This window comes from Alosa alosa, chromosome 7, assembly GCF_017589495.1.
Source record: "Alosa alosa isolate M-15738 ecotype Scorff River chromosome 7, AALO_Geno_1.1, whole genome shotgun sequence".
Taxonomy (NCBI): Eukaryota; Metazoa; Chordata; class Actinopteri; order Clupeiformes; family Clupeidae; genus Alosa; species Alosa alosa.
Genome location: NC_063195.1, coordinates 34566406 through 34580844, shown reverse-complemented (window position 1 = coordinate 34580844; position 14439 = coordinate 34566406). Strand labels below are relative to the sequence as shown.

The following is a 14439-nucleotide window of genomic DNA, read 5'->3' as shown; positions in this document are numbered from 1 at the left end:
TTTGTTAAATAAAGGATTCATGAATGTGATGAGGAGCCTGCCATCTGTTTTGTTAAATAAAGGATAATGGTTCCATTATTGTTGCTGCAGATCCTCCTGTGATGATAGCCCATTGTCCTTGTGTTGTAGGTCCACGAGCTGGAGAAGTCCAAGCGTGGCCTGGAGGCCCAGGTGGACGAGATGAAGACTCAGCTGGAGGAGCTGGAGGACGAGCTGCAAGCAGCAGAGGATGCTAAGCTGCGCCTGGAGGTCAACATGCAGGCCATGAAAGCCCAGTTTGAGAGGGACCTGCAGGGCAGAGACGAGATGGGAGAGGACAAGAAGAGACAACTTGTGAAGCAGGTACGTACATGGCCGTCAGAAAAATCTGACTGACATTTTCTTTGATATGCTCCACGTTTCCTTGTTCTCTAAAAGCCGCAGAGAATTTAAAGGAGCCGTCTGCTCTTGGCAGGTGCGTGAGCTTGAGACAGAGCTGGACGACGAGCGCAAGCAGAGAGCCAGCATGGCCGCCGCCAAGAAGAAGATGGAGGGAGACGTGAAGGATCTGGAGGACCAGATCGAGACCTCCAATAAGGGCAGAGATGAGGCCATCAAGCAGCTCCGCAAGATCCAGGTGAGACGTATTCCAGAGCATCTTATGTCATGGAGGAGTGTTTTCTGACTATGGCAAGGCTAACTTGAGCTTCTCTCACAGGCCCAGATGAAGGACTACCAGAGGGAACTGGATGATGCTCGCTCTGCCAGGGAGGATGTTCTCTCCACCGCCAAGGAAAGCGAGAGGAAGGCAAAGAGTCTGGAGGCAGAACTGATGCAGCTGCAGGAGGTACCTACCTTTCTTTCACTCAACAAGCTATCAGGAGCTATCTAGAATTTTGGAAGTCTAAAAGTGGTGATTACGCTTCTTTGTAGGACTTGGCTGCCGCAGAGAGAGGAAAGAAACAAGCAGAGGCTGAGAGAGATGAGCTTGCTGATGAGCTTACCAGCAACACCTCTGGAAAGTACGTCTGATAGTATTATGCTAAAAGACGCATGCATCACAGCCCTCTTCACTTTTACCTAATTGTAACACAATTTTTGGAACATTTCCAGGTCAGCCCTTGCAGATGACAAGCGGAGGTTGGAAGCAAAGATTTCTCAGCTGGAGGAGGAACTGGAGGAGGAGCAAAGCAACACGGAGATTGTCAATGATCGACTGAGGAAGAGCACGCAACAGGTAACACTGGAGACAACAGAACTGAATTGAAAGTGCCATGAAGGTATCAAGGTCATAAACATTTATGTAGAGTTAACACTGGGATGATATGCCACTGAAGTAACTGAACGTAAAGGGAATAGTACATAATAATATGCTGCCAGAACCACAGATGCAGAAGAGGTTGTACAAGTCACGTGATATTAATTTTGTTTGCATTGTCTCATTCAATCACTTCAGGTTGACCAACTGACCAATGAGCTTCAGTCAGAGCGCTCCACGTCCCAAAAGAATGAGAGTGCACGGCAGCAAATGGAGAGGCAGAACAAAGAACTTAAAGCCAAATTACAGGAGATGGAGAACCAAGTCAAGTCCAAGTTCAAGTCCTCCATCTCCGCCCTGGAGTCCAAAGTGGCTCAGCTGGAGGAGCAGCTGGAGCAGGAGAGCAGGTGAGTGCTGGACACCACACACTGCACTAACGCATGCACTGGGGAACATCTCACCATGACCACCAGAGGTGGAGGAGGTGGAGGAGGTACATAGTGGTGGCATGTCTTGTGTTAACTGAAAGCGCTGTGGCACTGATTGTGTGTGACCCTCTATAGAGATAAGCAGACTACTGCCAAGGCCGTGCGTCAGAAGGACAAGAAGCTAAAGGACCTGATCATTCAGGTGGAGGATGAGCGGAAGCAAGCAGAGCAGTACAAAGACCAGGTGAGCTCTTCATTTTTTAGTTTGCCTTCTCGTTTTTCTCGTACCACTTTTTTCTCGTTTATACCTATTCAAAGCTACTGATGGATTACGCCAAATGAGAGGTCATTTGTGTCTGTAGGTTTAAACTTAGATTGGCAAGAAAGCTTGCTATTGTAGCACTAATAAATAACTCAAAGGCTTGGTACCACTTCTCCCCTGAAGTCTCTGCTCTCGGTGTTTGCGTTGTCTCCTCTCAGGCGGACAAAACCAACGTGCGGATGAAGCAGCTGAAGAGGCAGCTCGAGGAGTCAGAGGAGGAGTCCCAGCGCATCACTGCTACCCGCAGAAAACTGCAGAGAGAGCTGGAGGAGGCCATTGAGGCCAATGACAACATGACGCGCGAGGTCAACTCTCTCAAGAGTAAACTCAGGTAGGAGAATGAGGCCGGAGCTCCGTGGGCCGCCGTTACATGGTACTGAAAAGTTAAAAGTGTCTCATCAGAAATACTTTGATGAACTCAATTCAAGAGACATTCCAACACGACCACCAGAGGAAAGAATAAAATGGTCAGAATTATTTTTGTCTTGTCTGTGTTGTCGCATTGTTTGTTGTCAGTGTCTTTTGTCTCTCATTCTGTCATTTTCATCCATGAGCTGGATCATGCTGCCTCAGTTCTCAGCCTCAAGCCTTCACATTCCAGGAGAAGAAGACCGTATAGACAGGGTTCAGATCCGAGCCCTAGTTTTTAACAATTTATCCAAGTCCATCACCCAGTGGCATTAAGGCCAAACAAGAAATGGCTCTGAATAAATAGACAGACGAGTTCAGCATCTTTTGGAATTCGAGACGTACGTCTGTCTTGGAATACAAGCAGTCAAAGTGTGTCTGTGTCTGTTGCAGAGGCAATCCTGAACCTGCGCAGTGACTATGCAGGTACCGCTGCACCTCTAGGACTTCATCACAATGTGATACCTTTTCTGGTCACAGAGCACCTCTTGCGTTGATCTTCTCATTTTCTGAGTGAAATATGGTTAATGTTATTAAACATCTGCTATCTGTTCTTCAAAAGTCTCACAGCAAAGACTGTAAACTTAAAGGTAGCACAATGTTTGAGAAGATCAGCTCCAACAATTTGACCATATTTCTCTCTATTTCAAGGCTGGTTTAGAGATCTAAACTTAACTCATTTGTTTGTTTAGTTATGACTCAAATGAGTTACACTGGCTATATTTACAACATGATCTTCTAAATCTGCCTTTCTGAAAAGTTATGTACTGTGTTCACCTGTTGTTTTTCTGGCCTTCACTGATTAGTCAAGCAAAACCCTACAGATGAACAGTCTATGAACATAATTTGATAAGTTATTGTTTTATTTGATCAGTTTGATAAAAGTCCCTAACCAACCAAGTTGTCATTCGTGGGTCTAAAGCACAAACATTTTGTATCTCACAAAACAAATTTGCTTTAAATATGTAAGTGATTCCTACTGATTTTCTTCGGTACATATGCTAAGTAGACTACTAAGCAAGTAGGAAGCTTCCTGATTGGTTAATACTGCCAGCCCATGTTGAAAATTCAGTCCCAGATTACTGAGCTAAGAACTGAGTTCTTAGTTTTTTGTAACCTACTCTTCAAGTATCTCAGAATTTAAAGCAAGCAAGCAAATTTGGGATTTCAAAAATCACTTACAGCAGTTGTAGAATATGATTAGTGGGATCATTTGGCATGCCAATTTACAATCTGTACAGTCGGAACTGTTCAGGTGTGAAAAATGAGTGTGATTGTTTTTTTTCACAGATTAGAAAAGTAATTTTGTAAGACCTATAATGGTGCTGGCCAGGATGCTGGTCAGAGCTCTGAAGGACTTTGTTTGACTCAAAGCTTTGAAGTGTTACTGCTGCTGCTGCTGCTGCTGCATTCCTGTTTCATCTCATCACACCACACAAGTCTACAGAAACAAAACACAGCACTTAGTCGTAATGAAGTGACCTGTTGTCAGGATAACTAATGGAGCAAATCATATATTTTTTTTTATATACATTCATCATTAAATATTTTCCATTAATGTTTGTTACAAGTTTTCTCTGTTTATACTCTTTAAACTCTCGGTTTATATCGTAGATATCATACATAAAGTGCCACTTCTACATTGCATCTCAGTTTGTATTTTTAAACATAGATGACAGTGAAGTGAACAGAACCATACTCACACTTGGTTTAATCATTTGATAAATCTTTCTGTATGACTAACTAAAAAGCTGAAATGTTGGCTGAATTGAAAAGTGGACTGAAGAGGATGTGCATGAACGCACAGTTGACACCTGTTTGGAGCCGTGCCTGGGTTGATGTTGTGACAGTTATTTTTTTCTCTCTGGCATTACAGTGGATTTCAGGTCACCATCAGCTGCCCATAATGCAAGTGCTTGTACCCATCTCTGCCATGCTGTCTGTTCCTTAGCTAATCTAATAACTGGCTCTGTGGCGTTTTAGACGGGGCAACGAGCCGTCCTTCAGCAGCACGCCCCGGCGCACTGGTGGGGGCGGCCGGAGAACAATGATGGACAGCAGTGATGCAGGTGAGGACGCTGGCGACGTGGGAGGCGATTACAACGGAACGAAGGGAGAGTAGAGCTGCCCAGCGTCCACCCCATCGCCCCCCTCTCCTCTGCTGTTTCATAGACCTGCCCCATCCATTCTTAGCACACACACACACTGAAATTACCTTTAGCTTGCTGGCCATGCCAAAGCACTGCATTAAGGCTTCCTTTCACCTCATGCTGCCCTGTAGTCCATAGACCTTCTGCAACATGTGGACATGGCTAAATGTTAATTTATATATTTGTTCCTGCATGAGCATGACATTGGTGGCCCACAAGGCCCGAATGTTGGCAGTCTCCAAAGAGTATAAAACAAAACAAATTTTATTATTACATAACTATTTTTCCCCACTGTACTTTTCATTAAACTGCACTGAACTATTTTAGAAAATTGGATAATTGTGTATTTTAGTGATTTACACTTTCTCAGGTACGTCTTATTGCTTTTCACTTGCGGGGATACTTTTTTTTCAAATTTGGAATGCTTCAGTAGCTTTTAAAGATCTTAGTAATGAACACATATGTCAATAAGGAATGTGTTCCTCAAAGGATGAACTTCAGATAATGATGAATGATATTTGTGTTGACAGTGACATTTCCCATCTCCTAAATTAAAATAGACAGAGGCAATATCAGCATCCCCAAGAAACATTTTCTCTGCACTTTAGTGCATCACTTCTGTAACCTTGTCTAAACAATGGACTAGTTGCACGAAAGGCTCTTGGTGAGCTTGTTTGATTCCTGTGGAGCCAGGTGTGTTTGAACCTCCCGCTATTCTGAATGTAATTAGTGTCTTTACGTCCTTTTTTATCGTAACGTGCTGATTCACTAGGTACAACACCTAACCGAGTCCGTGTAGACACTAATTACATTCAGAATAGCAGCAGGTTCAAACACCTGACTCCACTGGAAATAAATTAGCTCACCGAGAGCCTTTCGTGCAATTAGTCAATTAATGCCAGAAAATAACAACAGCAACCAACAACTTGGTTGGTCAGGCTTAGGTTTCAAATCAGACATTTGAGTCATTACCCTCTTTCACTCCAAGGTAACAAAGTGATGTGCAATCATATTCCACCCTGTATCACGCATATTCTATACAAACAACTGGTCTCTTCTAGTAACTAATTTAATATAATCTAAATATATCCTCCGAGCTGTACCACTTCACTAAAACTACATCAGTTATTGTATTTTACATAAATTGGCATAAATGTCACTAAAATTATGAATTTGTGAAACCACTTGCACTTAAAATAAAGTTTGACAAAAGCCTTTCCGTGTTAGTTGTTATTTTTGTTTTGTTTCTGTGGGGCCTGTTTCAGATGGTGATTGTACTAATTACACACCCAGCACAAGAGCAGTCTAGGTACTGCAGACCCTCACCCCTATAATGTATCAATAAAAAACATGATTATAAAATTGGTACCTAAAACTCATTCAGATGAGGAGTGTAGGGGTGAGGGGGCATATTCTATACAAAGCCTCCTTCGTCAGCCGCAATCTACAGTGGGAATGAGTGAAGCATAAAACCAGGCAATGGAAGGTATTTATAGAGCCATATCAGCACAGCAAAGTGTTACTTCATTATAATGCATGCATATCTGTATATACTGACTGACAGACACTTAAACAACTTAATCAGACATTAGACACTGAAACACAAGCTTTGATATTCAGTTTATTGTAACTTTTCCTGACAGTGTAACAGTGTCAAAGAAAGCCACATACAAATACGTTTTGTAAAACTAGGGTCCCCTGCAAAGTCTTGCAAATATTGCTTGTCTACCTCTCATATCTCACAGTGAAACGTTTTACAAATTATTCCAAAGATAAGTAGTTTGTTGGAGACAAAAATATAAGGTCTTAGACTTAAAACTATGGATCTGTGACCACACGTCCCGTTTCTGGGTATACAGACGCAGTGCCCTGTAGAGTAACTGGAATAGCTGTGATCTTTCGGTCATAACTTGTGCTTTTTGCCATGACAACGCACTGTAACATTACAGCACAATGGCCAAACTCAACAAACAACTACTTAAATACCATAACCAAACTTTAACATGTACAAATCATTTATAAAAAAAAAAACAGTTATGGGATAAATTAAGTTATGGAAAGTATAGTTGTTGGTTTCAAAATGAATGAATGTGATGTCACTTCAGAAAGCAGAACATCCACTAAACATTTATAAAAAAAATAGTATCAATCTACGGTAAGTTCAATAAACAATGTACTTAAAAGAACAATGCAAATCTGATGAAAATGGAAAGTCTCTGTTTAGACAAACACATAGGCTTGCCAGTTGTTTGGTTCTGACATGCTGATAACAAAAACAATATCTCTTGAAGTGTAAGCTATGATCATTTGACTTTAAAGCTGAACGGTACCCATGAGTACTCAAACCAACATATGTATATTCCATATTAAAAATAGCATTTTCTGACCCCACAGCCTGTACTTGTTACAACACTGGACAGATTTCCATAGTACTGTTCAGTGCAGTTATTTTTGCGTACCTCATATTAGGAAAGTTAATGGCATATTGACCTATAAACTACACCTAGCTGATCAGTCATTAAACTTCATATATGGATATATCTACCTATATACTATTTATTTATGACTAGACAGAATAAGTATATGTTTACCATATTTAAAAGTTCTATTTTAATTTTAGCACTGAAACCATCAAGCTTCAAATAACAGTTTAGATTGCCAAGGCATGTTCCTTTATAGCCTTTCTGAAGCAAAAACAGATACTGTACTGCATAGAGTATATCCATTTATGACCTTGATGTGAAACTGAATGTTTACATAGTAAATAGAGTGAAGGAATATTACCATCACATGTTATTGCTCTATACGTGAGTCACACCAAATTCAACGTCTGAACAGAGGTCTGATCTACACACTCACCACTCACTTGACCACGCTGGTGTGGTAGAACAAATTTAACAGCCAGGATTGATTTACCTTTCAATAAATTGAATCTTAATTACAAACAAGAACGTCAACAAACTAAGATAAAGCCAAACATCTCAACTTGTCCCTGCAGCAGATCTTAGGGCAGCTAATACATATTTTTATTTCATTTTTTTTTAAGTATCACAACTAAAGCCACTTCACCACAGTGCAGATGCAGTAGCCTGCAGCTATTGACACACAAATGCGTGAGCTTCAGCAATCGAGGCAACGTAACTGCAGTCAGCTGAAGAAGAATGGCTGTGGTATGTCTCCAAGGAAGCGCTCTACAGACGCAGATCTCGTTAGAAGGCAGCAGTGGCTAAAGGCTAACGCTAAGCCCCAGACAGGCCCCTGGCCCAGTTAGAAGACCCAGGGCTGCCCGCCCAGGAGGCCCACAGGGGGCAGATGAGGTTAGATGATGTGTAAGGTCACAGGGATATGCTTTCTCCATGCGGATGATTAGGAAATAAAAACTACAAAGATGCTAAGCTGTTCTCAGCAGGAAATTGTATGTCAACAGTCAAGAGTTCTTTTCTTGTGGGTTCTGATTCCATTACACTCCGTATCTATCTCATCCTCCCTGGTTCCAAACTAGCTGGGCATGCAAAAGCAAGGAGCAGGGGGCAGCTAGCACATCGCTGTGCTCTTCAGTGACCACACGCAGAAGAGGACAGACGGGAAGCCATTTCAAACACACCAACTGAAGTGATGCATGAGGTACACAGGACACAAACAGGACACAGACACGATAAAAATCCCCATTGGGATTATGGGTAGGGAACGGAGGTAGTTTGTTGGTGTCCTACAGCAGCATCTTGACCCCACCTTGTGGAGACTGCAGTGGTGATGGAGCTGAGTGGGAAGATGCAGGTCCGAATTCCAACCGCTTCACCAAACTAGAGGAGGAGTTTCAGACCAGAGGGATATATTACCACTCAAGCAAACGCAAATCATAGGCAATCTGTGTGGGAAAATGACTGAATAAAATACATTAATGTGATTATACACTGCTCAAAAAAATTAAGGGAGCACATTTACAGTTTTTCACGATTGTTAAAACACTTTTTTTTTTTTTAAACCCTCCACCCTTCTTTTCTTTCTCAAACAACATTCACAGAACGTTTGAGAAAGGAGAAAAGGGTGGAGGGTTTCAAAAATTGTGAAAAACCGTAAGTGTTCCCTAATTTCTTTTGAACAGTGTACATAAATGTGATTATATGTGAAACGTGAAAATATATCAATTTGAAACTCTTCGGTGTATAACTTCTCTACATAATAATATAATATGATGCAAAACAGGTTGCTGTGATAGATAACAAAGCACTTACTCACCTTTTCTCAAACTGAGGCACGGTGTGGCCAGTGGAGTGGATCTCCGAGGTGTCTGAGGGGGCGGCTGCAGATGCAGTCCCTGCAGAAAGGGCTGGCCTAACAGCTGGTGTGTCAAAAACAAAATCTCGACACGAGGCAAGCTTGGATTCTAGGTTCTATTACAAAAAAAAAAAAAAAGACCAAAAAGACAAACAGTATTAAGACGGGCTAAACTGAACACAAAACACACTTTTAATCTGAACCGAAATGCTATTACAGCTTTAAACATAGGCGTTTTATTAAAGGAGAATTCCGGTGTGATATTGACCTAAAGTGTATTGAAACATGATACCGAGTGTGAACGTATGTCTCATAGCCCATCTCGGCTTGTCCCCTGCACTTCAAAAATCTGGCTAGTTAGCCGATGCTACCAACAGCTTTTTTCAATAGTGGTGCTTCGCATCGGGCTAGCCATGCAAATAAATCACTGTTTTACACCCATTTACGAGGCTCAATGCATCTCCACACTTCATTGGTAGACTTCCGAGGGCCCTGACATTTAAAACGAGACATTGAGAACTTTGAAAAAGCACTGGTAGTTTACTTACAAGACGATTTATACAGACAGCATCTTCACGAAGTTTAGCGTTTGCAGCCATCTTGAATTTAGTCACGATAAGTCGAGCAACGAGTAAGAATGAACAGGTATGATAAGGGATCAGATTCCAAAAATAATTCAGTGGAAATGCATGGATTCCAGTTTCTTCCAGTAGCAGCAACTGGAATCCATGCATTGGGCTATGAGACATACGTTCACACTCGGTATCATGTTTCAATACACTTTAGGTCAACATCACACCGGAATTCTCCTTTAAATGATGCCAGTTTAAACTCAACTATAGTGATGCTCACTAGAGGCACATCAGTATGACTTACCCCCACTTTCCTAAGCAGCTCCCCAACAATGTTGAGCGCCGAGATCCTAGCAGAAGTGGTGAGAGGAGTGCCAGTCATGGAGATACCTGAAGAGAGACCAGTGTGTGCACTCATCACTCATCAAACAGAGAGACCAGCGTGTGAATTCATCAAACAGAGAGGCTGTCGTGAAGACTCCAAGAAACAACTAAATCACTTTCTAACGATCACCATAAAAACAATAAAGATTTAGCTTAATCTGATCTCATTGCTTCCTACTACTGTCAATTTCTCTCTAAATAAAAAACAGTTGATGATGATTGCTTACTACTATTTTCAATGTCATGCATGTATACGGTCCTTAGCAGGCTCTATAACCCTGGCTTTACCTCTGTAATGTGTTGTTGATGGCGTGCAGAATGATCCAATTGGGTTTGCAGGGGTGGCTGGGACAGAGGTACGACCAGGAAGTTGTGATGGCGCTTCTGGCTTGTCCATGTCCCTGGAAATTCTTAATGGAGGGCGATGATCCTGCTTCTGCGTCACAGCCAGCTCTTGTTTAAGATCTGGCAGAGGACATGTGAAATAAACAAGACTTCTGATGAACTCAAACACAACAATGTGGGTAGGTTTCACTCCAAACATGACCACTGTAGAATATGCAAGCAGAACTGAAATGCTCGCTCACCTCTGGCCTCATCTTTCAGCCTCTGAACTGATTCTAGAAGATTCTCCTTTTCATCTAGCTCACTTTCTAGGAAAGCATTCCTCTCAATAACCTGGTTCATCCGCAGCTCAAAATCTTCCAAAGACATAATTGTGGCCCTATAAGGGAGGGGAAAGCAAAGTAGGTCACACAGCACAGTAGACACCACACTTGCATTCTTGCAACATAGTTGACGGGACTTACCAGTTAATTTCCAGTAATCAGTGACATACCTTTTAGCCCGCTCCAAGTCGTCGTTGGACTGTTCCAGTTCTCTGATGTATTTCTGTAGGTGGTCCCTTACTGCAGTAGTCTCTGCAAGCTCATCCTCTAGCCTCGACATTTGCCGAAATGCATCAGTGTGTTGTGCCTCAAATTTTTCCTGAACATAATTAGGGGAATGAGAAGGACATGTTTAGTCATGCACAACATTTCGAACTACAATGAAACAAGCATGCGTCACTTGACCTGTTGCGAAATTTCACAACCTCTATCACTGCAATGGCCTACCTTGATGTTATCGAGTTCCGAACGCAGACGTTCATTGTTGGATTGTAGCTCCTTGTTCCTCGCTTCACATTGTTTCAACTCAGTCTCAAGTTCTGTCTCATAATCTCGGCTCATTTGCTGAAATTCCTGTAGCTCGTCGTGTGCGTTTAGAGCACTAGCCGCAGAGAGAGAGTATCATACATAAACAACGCATTTCGCTTCGACTTAAATGTTAGTGCAACATGATCCAACGATCGATACGTAAAGCAATACAATATCTTATTACATTGATGGGAGATCAAATAAGTTTTGAGAGTTATTCGATACCTTTGTTGATGTTTAACAGCCACCTCTTTCCAATAACTGACTTCCTCTTCCAATGACCCAAACGTTGGTGCTGGAGGTTCACCCATAGTCCTAGGTCAACAGCAAAGTGACCGGTTTTTTAGAAGTATGATATGTTACACATACAAGTGAGTGTATTCAGTTGAAAGCAATATGAACAGTTATAACATTAAGTTATATCTAACATTGTTTTTCATTGATAAACCGAAATAGCATACAACTGTGGCTAGCAAGTTAACAGTCGAAAGCTAACTAATACCTAGCAAGCAGTTGCATGGTGTAACACAACAGCGTTCATTTAATATAACTTGATAGTTAGCCAATCAATGCAATTTCACAATGCAACGTCTATATCTGTAAACTGAAGTTTGCCCCAATATTGTGAACGTTACAAAGTGTAACGATAGCTTCGAATTTTGCTAGCTAACTAGCTACCCAAGAAAGCTAAAAACATTTTATGCATGCTAGCTGACTTAGTCAGTGACTAGCTCACCCAGGTGACCTAAAAAAGTAGTTAGCTTGTATTCAAATCTTGCCGTTCAGTAGTATGATGGAAAGAAGTGAATAAAGTGCGTACCTCGATATGAACAACTGTCACATACAATAACGTATGTGTTGAAAATAATTATAATGGTGGTTGTTACGAATGTCCTAACTCCCTTCTTTCAATCCATTCAGAGGCATCACACAGGCTACTCAAATCTAAACCAACAGTGGACTTTGCATCGCTATTGGCTGAGGCACCATGACGTATAGGGTTCCTCCCTATTAAACCAATCATAAGACGCTAAACTACAGTTGCACCAATCACAAAGGGCTAAAGTTTGTACCCACTGAAAGCACTTATTTTATATTAATGGAAGCTATGTGACAAGTACAATGAATGAACAACAATCTCTAACCAAAGAATTTAAGTGTTTTGAAGATTAATGCAAACCTGGGCAAACCAAAGCTAAATTAACTCTTAAACGTCCAGTTTTACAGAAAACACTTTTCACACACCTTCTTTTCATCCATTTTCAAACTGTTATTATGATATTTTTGTGCATACTGCAGTCACAGGCTATTAGTTTATGTGCTTTGGCACAGTGATTCCACCCTATCAGCTTATCTAGAATAAAAAGGGAGGTGGCCAGGGCCTCAAGTGTGACTTGTTTTAAAAAGGCAGTCGTGTATTCATCACCTGAAAGGTAAGGCACTGTTTAAAGAAATAACTGCCTTTTTTCCCTCTTTTCTGTCAAAGTGATATTGATTATCCTGCTGTCCCTACAGACTGCAGAAAAGGGCGACACAGTCATACTATCATGAAATGTTCCAGGAAATTTCTTCTGCTTTTGGCTTTAGTGTATGTTGTTATCCAGTATGTTGCGATTAGATCTTTTCCATCCATAACTCTGAATATCTGTTCAGTTCTACATAATCAAAATCGCTTCCAACTCCAGCAAATGGACCCTGCCTGTCTAACATATAAAAAAGACTCTTTAAGAAACACATCTCCTTCCAAAAGTCACATTCTCATCTTGGCTGCCACACGTTCTGGCTCATCATTTCTGGGGCAGCTCTTCAACCATCACTCCGATGTCTTCTATTTGTATGAACCTCTGAACCACATTCAGACTGCGCTGAACTCTACACATGCCAACCGAAGGATGATACTCGGGGCCAGTAGGGATCTTCTAAGGGGCTTGTTCCACTGTGACCTGCACCTCTTGGAGGATTACATCAGGCCACAGCCAGAGAAGCACATCACAGACCAGCTGAAGCGCCGGGGTGCCAGCAAAGCCCTCTGTTCTCCTCCGGTGTGCCACGTCTTCAGCCCTCAGCTGGTGAATGTGACTGAGAGCCAGTGTGTCCAGAAGTGTGGCTCCCTCAATCTCACCCTGGCCTCACAGTCCTGCCAGCAGAGAGGGCACATGGTCATCAAGACAGTGCGAGTGCCAGAGGTCAGTGATGTCAGAGACCTGCTGGAGGACCCTCGACTCAACCTAAAGGTCATCCAGCTGGTCAGGGACCCGCGGGGAGTACTGGCCTCCAGAATGATGACCTTCCCCCAGAACTACCCTCTGATGAGACTGTGGAAGATGAAGCACCAGAAACCGGAGGGTCTCAACCTCACACAGGAGCCCGTGTGTGAGGACTACCGCAGATCTGTGGCCACGGCCCTGAGACAACCTGACTGGCTGAGGGGAAGGTACATGCTGGTGAGGTATGAGGATCTAGCAAAAGAGCCAAGACAAAAGATAAAGGAGGTTTTCACATTTTTAGGCCTGAATTTGGACAAGAGTGTGGTTGACTGGATTAAAGAAAATACACATGGAAGAGGCAGCTGGTCACCAATGGATGTCTTGAGTACAAACAGGGACTCAGCCACCAACTCAGACAGCTGGAGGCTGAAACTTTCTTATGACATGGTTCAGTATTTGCAAACCTTGTGTCAAACAACTTTGCATGAACTGGGCTACACATTTGTTAATTCTTCAGAAGAGCTGAGGAATTTGTCTGTCATTCTCTTCAAAAAAAGGAATTTTTGGACATCTCAGTAATGTCTCGAGAAAAATACCTTCCTACAGAACATATTCAATGTAAACCCTTTCAATCTGTTCTTACAGGGTTTCCAGTTCAAGTGTTCAGAGTCAACGCAGATACTTTGTAGTGTAAAAGTATTTAGCGTAGTGTTCTACAAAATGTCAACTTTACATTTGAAACAATTTTTGTTTATCTCTGAGTTACCATTAACTCAATGTTGTTTTCTGTGCTACCATAAATGCCTTAGGGGCGCACAGGGTCTATAACTTGCCGTAGTGTTTTTGTAATACAATGAAAGTACATTAGCTTTAAACCTGATCTGTTTCATCAGATACAACACTTCAAGATCGTACTGAATCCAGCTTTCATTGTTTGTGAATAAAACTTAGAAAGTACATGTACAGAAAATGCTAGATCAGAGCATTGTTGACTTTTGGTAAGTGCACAACTGCACATTAAAAGATAACAAACCTTAATTTGGTGTTATGCTTGGCTTTCTGGTACCAGACACCACATAGTGGATAGTATTGGTATAATTTAACTGTATTTGTCATATTTTGGATAGAAATATGCTTGTTTCAGTACAGACTCTGTTGATTGGCTGCTCATGTTATAACTTGTTGTGTTTCATTCTCTAATAAAGGGCTGTATTTTGCACTCTGGCGCACGGCATAAAACTTGTTTTCCACCGCGCA

The 14439-nt window shown here is 41.9% G+C and overlaps 3 protein-coding genes across 5 annotated transcripts in view; 2 read left to right on the top strand and 1 right to left on the bottom strand.

Moving 5' to 3' along the window:
- myh11a (myosin, heavy chain 11a, smooth muscle) overlaps positions 1-5760 on the top strand; it is a 30283-nt gene extending 24523 nt beyond the window's left edge. For 2 of the 3 annotated variants that reach the window (XM_048247348.1, XM_048247347.1), the window contains 9 exons: positions 130-342; positions 455-616; positions 698-826; positions 913-1001; positions 1093-1216; positions 1436-1644; positions 1801-1909; positions 2146-2318; positions 4379-5760. In XM_048247348.1, the coding sequence (XP_048103305.1) occupies positions 130-342; positions 455-616; positions 698-826; positions 913-1001; positions 1093-1216; positions 1436-1644; positions 1801-1909; positions 2146-2318; positions 4379-4517 (1347 nt within the window). In that variant the 3' untranslated portion in view covers positions 4518-5760. Of the gene's footprint in view, positions 1-129; positions 343-454; positions 617-697; positions 827-912; positions 1002-1092; positions 1217-1435; positions 1645-1800; positions 1910-2145; positions 2319-2788; positions 2822-4378 lie in introns of all 3 variants that reach the window. The other variant, XM_048247349.1, reaches the window with a different exon arrangement.
- A 393-nt stretch (positions 5761-6153) lies between these two features.
- On the bottom strand, positions 6154-11918 carry LOC125298581 (nuclear distribution protein nudE homolog 1-like). The gene is made up of 9 exons (XM_048249362.1): positions 11796-11918; positions 11201-11290; positions 10895-11048; positions 10618-10766; positions 10367-10503; positions 10068-10244; positions 9700-9785; positions 8785-8939; positions 6154-8348 (listed from the first exon to the last, which is right to left on the bottom strand). Exons 2-9 carry the CDS (start codon positions 11284-11286, stop codon positions 8255-8257), a joined length of 1038 nt encoding a protein of 345 aa, XP_048105319.1. The 5' UTR covers positions 11287-11290; positions 11796-11918; the 3' UTR covers positions 6154-8254.
- A 604-nt stretch (positions 11919-12522) lies between these two features.
- Positions 12523-13761, top strand: LOC125298365 (carbohydrate sulfotransferase 1-like). Its single transcript, XM_048249068.1, has one exon. The coding sequence runs from the start codon at positions 12523-12525 to the stop codon at positions 13759-13761; it is 1239 nt and encodes a 412-aa protein (XP_048105025.1).
- The last annotated feature ends 678 nt before the right edge of the window (positions 13762-14439 follow it).

What these genes read in the sequence shown, in the direction of transcription:
- LOC125298581 (XM_048249362.1), bottom strand. Translation starts at nt 11,286, where the DNA reads ATGGGTGAACCTCCAGCACCAACGTTTGGGTCATTGGAAGAGGAAGTC. An exon ending in CGGAACTCGATAACATCAAG is followed by an intron (nt 10,767 to 10,894) that starts GTAGGCCATTGC and finishes AATTATGTTCAG; the next exon opens with GAAAAATTTGAGGCACAACA. An exon ending in AGCTGCTTAGGAAAGTGGGG is followed by an intron (nt 8,940 to 9,699) that starts GTAAGTCATACT and finishes TTTTTGTAATAG; the next exon opens with AACCTAGAATCCAAGCTTGC.
- LOC125298365 (XM_048249068.1), top strand. Translation starts at nt 12,523, where the DNA reads ATGAAATGTTCCAGGAAATTTCTTCTGCTTTTGGCTTTAGTGTATGTT.